Source organism: Accipiter gentilis, chromosome 23 (assembly GCF_929443795.1).
Source record: "Accipiter gentilis chromosome 23, bAccGen1.1, whole genome shotgun sequence".
NCBI lineage: Eukaryota > Metazoa > Chordata > Aves > Accipitriformes > Accipitridae > Astur > Astur gentilis.
Genome location: NC_064902.1, coordinates 4,407,859 through 4,415,806, shown reverse-complemented (window position 1 = coordinate 4,415,806; position 7,948 = coordinate 4,407,859). Strand labels below are relative to the sequence as shown.

The 7,948-nt window shown below is 61.7% G+C and overlaps 1 protein-coding gene across 1 annotated transcript; it reads left to right on the top strand.

Annotated features, from left to right (window-relative positions):
• The first annotated feature begins 3,141 nt into the window (after positions 1-3,141).
• LOC126049897 (PHD finger protein 7-like) lies at positions 3,142-6,616 on the top strand. The gene is made up of 10 exons (XM_049827024.1): positions 3,142-3,184; positions 3,518-3,609; positions 3,699-3,800; positions 4,080-4,204; positions 4,435-4,597; positions 4,704-4,810; positions 5,031-5,144; positions 5,296-5,414; positions 5,598-5,667; positions 6,124-6,616. The coding sequence occupies exons 1-10, from the start codon at positions 3,142-3,144 to the stop codon at positions 6,614-6,616; spliced, it is 1,428 nt and encodes a 475-aa protein (XP_049682981.1).
• The last annotated feature ends 1,332 nt before the right edge of the window (positions 6,617-7,948 follow it).

Here is a 7,948-nt window from a genome sequence, read left to right as displayed (position 1 = left end):
GGAGACAGGAATCGCCAGGGAGAAGGGGGTACTGGGGGGAGGTACTGGTCCGGCCAACTTGGGAGGGTCCGTACCAGTCCCTGTGCCCTTGTGCTCTCTCTAGTTAGTGCACAACAGGAAGAGGGTGGAAGAAGACCTCTGGCAGAGGCTGCCGTACCTGCGGGACACTCAAGCCACCTTGCCAGAGGTGGCCATCAGGTTCATCGGTGGGCCACAGTCCCCAGGGTTCCTCTTCTGCCAGCCTGGCCCCAGTCCCCACCACCGCATTGGCAGCAAGGTCTTGCCGCATGGCACCCGAGGAACCTGAGCAGGCAGAAGCTGCGGGATATCTGTGACGGCGAGGAGGGGCTGGTGGGGCAGGGGACGGGGCCTGGGCAGGGTGCCATGGTCTGGAGGGGACTCCTGGGGGTCTCTGCAGGCAGTGGGGGGTCATGTCTGCTCTGCTTCCTTCTCTTGCAGCCCTTCTGCCCTTGGCGAAAGACCCTGAACTCTCGGTCAGGACTCTGGCAGCGGAGGCCATCTTCATCCTGATAAGAGAGATGCCAAGATCAGGATGGAGCCTGCAGTCACTGTGCTGCTGGCCCCTGGTGAGCCCTGAAGAAGTGAAATCCTCCTCTGAAAAACAGCTGTATTTTACGAAATTATTTTTTTTAATAAAGCTGGAACAACAAGCCCAGTCCCATGCTGTCCTTCCCATGGAGAACACCCAGAGTGTGCTGAGCAGACAGTGTCATTCCTGGCTTGTGCTGCTGCCTGCAGGACAGCAGACCGGGACCCAGGGTGTCCTTGCGGCAAAGCCCCAGCTGCTCCGCTAGACCACAGAACCCGGAGAGGAGGAGGAGGAGGAGGAGAGAAGCTTTAGCCCAGCCTGCCTCTCCTGAGACATCTCAGGGCACCCGTACTCTGCCAGGTCGGCAAATTGTCGTTTGTCCTGGCATCAAACCCCTCTCTTTTACAGGGGAGGTGTGCTGGTTTGGGCTGGGATAGAGTTAATTTTCTTCACGGTAGCTGGCATGGGGCTATGTTTTGAGTGGGAACAAGGGGTTATACCAGATGTCCCGAGGGGGGACAGCCCAAAACTACATAAACCAAGTGGGGCAGGAGCAAAACTGCCTCCAGTCACCTCGACTGGTAATCTGGCAAAGCTGTGGCTGATAGAAAGCTGACAAACCCTGGAGGCAGGAGAAAATGTGGGTCACAAGTGGTGTTCCCCAGGGCTCAGTATTGCGGCCGGCTCTGTTTAATATCTTTATCAACCATCTGCATGAGGGGATGCAGTGCACCCTCAGCAAGTTTGACGACGACACCAAGTTGGGAGGGAGGGTTGGTCTGCCTGAGGGTAGGAAGGCTCTACAGAGAGATCTGGACAGGCTGGATAGATGGGCCGAGGCCAATTGTATGAGGTTCAACGAGGCCAAGTGCCAGGTCCTTCACTTCGGTCACAACAACCCCATGCAGTGCTACAGGCTTGGGGAAGAGTGGCTGGGAAGCTGCCTGGTGGAAAAGGACCTGGGGCTGCTGGTTGACAGCCGGCTGAATATGAGCCAGCAACGTGCCCAGGTGGCCAAGAAGGCCAACGGCATTCTGGCCCGTATCAGAAATAGTGTGGCCAGCATGAGAACGGAGGTGATTGTTGCCCTGTACTCGGCATTGGTGAGGACGCACCTCGAGTCCTGTGTTCAGTTTTGGGCCCCTCACTACAGGAAAGACATGGAGATGCTGGAGCATGTCCAGAGAAGGGCAACCAAGCTGGTGAGGGGCCTAGAGCACAAGTCTTACGAGGAGCGGCTGAGGGAGCTGGGGGTGTTTAGTCTGGAGAAAAGGAGGCTGAGGAGAGACCTTATTGCTCTCTCCAACTACCTGAAAGGAGATTGTAGTGCGGTGGCTGCTGGTCTCTTCCATCAAGTAACTTGTGATAGGACAAGAGGAAATGTGTCCACCGGACAAGCCCACCAGGACTGGACCCCTCGGCTGACCGGACACCTCAGCTGACTGAACCAAGGCTGGACAGACCCAGGACCGGTGAAATCTTTCTCTCTTCCTTTTTCTCCCTCTGTCTTCTTCTCTCTTTCCTTTTACTTTGCCACAGTCCCTACACCTCATCCATTTCAAGATATAAACTGTTGACCAAGTCTGAGACCAAGAGTAGATCCAGCCGCCCCTAGACCCTTCTCTGAGGAGGAGTCTGGAAAGCAAGGGGGTCTGCTCTGACCCTCCTGACTCAACGGGAGGGATCTCCTTATTCCCTCAGTTGATGTATATGGTTACACGGTTTACAGAAGTAGTCTGATGCCAATTCCTGTTGTGAGAAACCCTGCCACCTACTACCACGCCTCCCCAGTTCAGTTGCCTTCGGTCATGAATAAAATCTCTAACCGATCGTTTGGTGTCGTTTCACCTTAATTTAGCCCGAGGGAATTTCAAATTAAACACGACTCCCTGGTCTGTCCAGTCTGGGTCGTGACAGGCCCTCACTGCTCGTCCCCCAAAATCACGCGCCTACCTAACCTAATCTCCCTTGCCGCAACTTGAGGCCATTGCCTCTCGTCCTAACTCCAGCCACCTGACAGAAGAGACCACCACCCACCTCACTACAACCCCCCTTCAGGTAGTTGTAGAGAGCGACAAGGTCTCCCCTCAGCCTCCCCTTCTCTAGCCTAAACAGCCCCAGCTCCCTCAGCCACCCCGGTGACGTGGCTGCCGAGGGCTCGGGCCCCCGCCTCGGCTCTTCGCAGCCACCCCGGTGAGGCGGTGGCCGCCTCAGAGCGGGCGGCAGGTGGCCGAGGGCGTCCCTGCCCGTCGTTGGGGCGCGCGCAGGCCAGCGGTGCTGATGTCACAGTGGCCACTGTGACCCGCGGGGGCAAGCCCACAAAAAGGAGCGCTGGGCGCAGGCCGCCCGTCAGTGCGACCTGGTGAGGTGAGGAGAGGGCAGGGGAGGGACGGGGCTGGTGCGGGGCTGCCGAGGGAGGAGGGGGGCCCCAGGCCTCGGGGCGCTGGGCCTGTGCTGCAAGCTCAGCCGCCTCTGGCTTCTCCCTCGCCCGCGCCCCGCTTCTCCCTCAGAGTCAGCAGAGGAGCATTTGGAGGAGACGCCCGGCGCTGCTGGGACAGGGACTCTCCAAACGCTCACCGTTGACGTGCGCCATGTCCGCAAGCAAGCAGCAGGCCCCCGACTCGATGGAGCAGGGTGAGAGCAAAGTAGCCCTCCCGCGGCGTAGCAGAGGGCTTGTCGGGGCGGTCGGCGTGGGGCCGAGAGCGGTGGCAGGGGGAGGCAGGAGCTCCCCGACCACCCCGGGGCAGGGCCCCTCCTGCCCTCAGCCAGCGGGGCCCAGGCTGGGCAGTGGGCACCTGCTGGGACCCCCGTGCCTGCAATGCCCCCTTCCTCTCCAAGGCCTCCAGCCCTGCCCAGCAGCCAGCTCGGCAGGGGCAGAGCAGGCCCTCGGGGGCAATCCCTCAGGGACGCTTCCCCCGGCCCCGCAGAGGTGCTCATTCCCAGTGGCGTTTGCTCTCTCCCCTCCAGCATGCCTGCTGTGTCGCCGGGCAGAGGCTGACCCGGGTCTCTGCGGGGACAAAGTGGAGAAGCGAGGGCTCTGTGCCCACGTGTTTTGCCTGGTGAGTTACGCCGGGGCTCCCTCCAGCTTGCCGACAGGCAGTCCCTGCCACGCTCTCCTCAGCACCTCCTCCTCTTTTCTCTGCTGCAGCGTTTTGCCAGTGGGCTTTCTCGGCGAGGGGCCAGGGAAGCAGGACTCGTGGGATTTCTCCCCGAGGATATTCAACGTACAGTCGCGTGGGCAGCGCAGAAGGTGAGCACCTGACAAGACCGGGGAGATCTGTGCCGGGAGAGGTTTGCGGGAGCCTAGCCTAGACCCGAGAAAGAAATCCCAGCCCTTCCAGCCGGCTCTGGGGCAGGAGTCTTGCTCCCAGCAGCTCCACAGAGGCTCCAGCACAGGAGCCTCCTCCGACAGGCGCATCTGCGGGGTGTGACCCAGCAGCGGCCACATCCTGCGCCCTGCCTGGAGGCGTGGGGCTGGCCGTGGCGGCCCTGGGGCTGCCGCTGATGGGGGCTGCTCTGCTCTTTCCAGCACTGCTTCGTCTGTGGCGAGAGCGGGGCCACCATCTCCTGCCGGGAAACAGGCTGCAACCGCAGCTTCCATCTCCCCTGTGCCGTGGAAGGAGGATGCGTCACCCAATTCTTTGGGCTCTACAGGTAAGGGCAGCTGGCCCCCACAGGAGAGGCTGCTTCCTTTCAATCCTCTTCTGCCAGCATCAGCCAAACAGGGAAGGAACCCGCAGTGACATTTCAGAACAGCCAGTCTCAGGCATAGCCACAGCCAGACAAAGTCTGGGGCTCCTTCACACCCCGTCTCCCCTCCTTGCCGCCACCGGGGAAGGAGCCAGCCCTTCTCACCTCGCCCATCCCTTTCCTCTTACCACCAGGGCCTTCTGCTGGGAGCACTGCCCAGAGCAGGCAGTGGAGGCAGTTCCGGAGGAGAACACCACCTGCCTCATCTGCCTGGACCTTGTGGAGGAGAGAAAGTCCTACGGCACCATGGTGTGCCCAGCATGCAAACACGCCTGGTTCCACAGGGGCTGCATCCAGGTAGGAACCGTTCCCTCGTCCCCAGGATTTGCTCGCCCCCGGGGCACAGCAGGCGCTCGGCAGCACCAGGGCCTCACTCGTGCCCCTTACGTTTCTCCTCCTGCAGGGACAGGCTCTGTGCGCCGGCAGGTTTTGCTTCCAGTGCCCACTCTGTAGAGATAAGGAGCACTTTCTCTCGGAAATGCTCACCATGGGGATCCGAATCCCCTTGAGGTTGGTGTCCTTCTGGCCGGCTCACAAGACAGGAGGCTGCAAGCACTGTGCCGTGCCAGGGGCTGCCCCAGCAGCCCTTCCTGGCCCTCCGCTGTCCCGCGAGTCTGGGCTTCAGCTTCACGGAGGAGCTGGAAACAGGGCGGGGGGGGCAAGCAGGGACGCCCTGCATCTCCCTTATGCCGGGGCAGCAGGGGCTCATCCATTTTCCTTTCTCCATCAGACTGCCATCATGGGAGATCAGGCATGAATACGCAGAACTAGGCGAGAGGCACAGCCGCTGCGATGCCAGGGAGTGCCTTTGTCCCGGAGGCAGGGAGCAGGCAGAGCAAGAGGGGTAAGTTGCCACAGCTGCATCCCGGGGCTCTGTACGGGAACCCTGTCTCACCAAGGACCGAGGCGCAAGGACCGAGACTGAGAGCTCGGCCGGACAGTCCCGTGCTGCGGTCACTTTGTCCTCACAGCCATGAACCCGTTTGCCTCCCCAGGCCCTGGCAACTGCTCCTGTGCTGCTCCTGCGCTGCCGAGGGCACCCACAGACGCTGCTCTGACTTGACGAGCAGCACGGCCAGCTGGGAGTGCGACGCGTGTGCTGGCCTGGGCACCGGTAAGAGGCAAAGCACCCGGCGGTCCCTGGGCTGGGGCCAGGGGCCAGGCAAGGCCTGGCAGCGGGACCCCAGGGTGGGCCTGGCAGAGCCTCTCTGCTCTAGGAGGGCTGGGGGCACCGCTCTGGCCTATCCTGCCCCGGGCTTGGGGGCTGTGCCCTTGACCTTCGTGCTTCCCCTTACAGCCTCCAGTGCCAGCTCGGAGCTCGCCAGCCCCAGCACTGCCAGCCAGGCAGGATCGGGGCAATCGCTCAGGTCTCCAGCACCGGAGACCAGCAGCCCCAGCACCGCCAGCCAGCTGCCATCAGGGTCCTCCTGCGGCTCCCCACCATCGGAGACCAGCAGCCCCAGCTCTGCCAGCCAGGCGGCATCGCGGTCCTCCTGCGGCTCCCCGCCACTTCAGGGCAGCAGCTGCTCCAGCCCCCCTGGGCCCAACCGTGTGCGAAACAGCTCCCGCTTGCAACGCCAGGCCCAACATCCCTACAGCTGGCCTGGAAGATGCCATGACAGGAGCCGTGTGCCAGCACCAAGTGCTGAGAGCAGCACCCCCAGCCAGGCAGCGCTGGGGCTGTCCCACAGCTCCCCGGCATCCAGGACCAGCAGCCACAGCACCACCAGCCAGCTGCCAGCGGGATCCTCCTGCAGCTCCCCACTGCCAGAAACCAGCAGCCCCAGCACTGGGAGGCAGGTGGCATTCGGGCCACCCCTCAGCTCCCTGGCACTGCAGACCAGAAGCCCCGGCAATGCGGCATCAGGGCCGTCCCAAGGCCCCCCAGTGCCTGAGGGCAGCAGCCGCTCCAGCCCCCCTGGGCCCGACCGCATGCGAAAGAGCTCCCGCTTGCAACGCCAGGCCCAACACCCTTACAGCCAGCCCAGAAGATGCCGTGACAGGATCCGTGCACCAGCACCAAGTGCTGAGACCAGCACCCGCAGCCAGGCGGTGCCGGGGCCGTCCCACAGCTCCCCGGCACCCGAGACCAGCGGCCCCAGCACTGCCAGCCACCTGCCAGCGGGGTCCTCCTCTGGCTCCCCAGCGCTCGAGAGCAGCGGAAGCTCCAGCCCTCCTGGGCCCGTGCGGATGCGAGACCGCTCCCGCTTGCAACGCCGGGCCCAACATCCCTACAGCCGGCCTGGACGCCGCCACGGGACCAGCCGTGCGCCATCCTCGAGTGCTGGTCCTGATCCCCCTCCACCCGTACAATAAAGTTGGACGTTAATCTCTGTGCCGGGACATTCCACGCTCATTTGTCGGCTTCCCCTCCTCCACCTCTCCCTTTCTTGGGGGGCAGCCTTAGGGGCTGGGCCCAGAGCGTTGTCTTCTCCCTGGCGGCTGGCAGCACCTTCCCCAGACCTCCCTCCTCGTGGGCTGGCCTTGGCCGGCTGCCCTGCGCCATGGCCGTGGGCTTTGGGCCTTGCTGGCCCTGCAGCCAGCTCGGTTGCCTGAGGGGAAGTTCACGCCCACCCCCGGGACAGGGGGTCTCCGCCCCCGCACCCGGAAGGGTGGCCCGGCATGGCCTGTGTCCGGCAATGTGTGCTGTGCTCCCCCCAGCCAGCATGGCCCTCACTGCTCGCCCCCCAAAATCACGCACCTCGGCCCCAGCGACTTTTGACACGCTTCAATTGTCTCCTTCTCGATAAGGCTATAACCCATTTCCCACCCTCGTTGCCCAGGTTAGTGAGAATTGGAGCAAAGTGGCAAAGCTCCTTTCCTCGGAATGTTGATTTCAGTGTCATGTCTGTCTTTGTGACATGAAGAATTCTGCAGCTTGTGTTTCTACAGTAGCCAAAGGCCATTCCCCGTTCCCCAGCTCCAGGTCCTGTTCTCCAACGTGATTGCTGCTGCACCAGCTGTAGGCTTCCTTCTTGCAGAAAAAGCCAAGAAATCCTTTTTAAGAGAGACTGCAAACACCTGGTCAGGAACATGCTCCTCAGAGCTCAGGAGAGCCAGAGCAGTACCCGTTACTGAGGGCTTGAATCCCGTCATATGCCCTTTAGAGCAAAAAACTCACACGTGCTCTACGGCAAGGTAACAGGGGGCCTGGGAAATGTCAGTCATCCAAAAGGATTTCCCTCCCGTTGGAGACCAGCACGTACCTTACTAGTGCAGGAAGGAGAAGAAATTTGGTTGCAGAGTGACGGCTGAACAGCTCCGCGGAATTTGGGGCAGAGCTGGAAGGCTGAATCAAAGCATAACGGTGACCAAAGCGCAAAGAGAATCCCCTGGCCTGGCTGTACAGATGTGAACTACCCTCTGCTCTTCAGGCAAACTACAGGTGGTCTTACGGTGTGTGCATTGAGCGCCTTCCTGACAGGCCTTGATGCAGCATGCGAGTTGCTTCATTACAGTAGGGAGCAGCTGTCCTCTCTGAGGAAGGCAGGGGAACCTGGGAGACCCGATGGGCTTTCCTGCCAACAAAGAGGCCGGAAAGGAGGGACAGAGGGTCCAAAAGAGAACTCGGTGGCAGCGCTTTGTCCTTCTGCTCTTGCCTGCTGTGACTGGGAAGACGTGAGGTCTAGACATGGCCAGAGCAGGCGG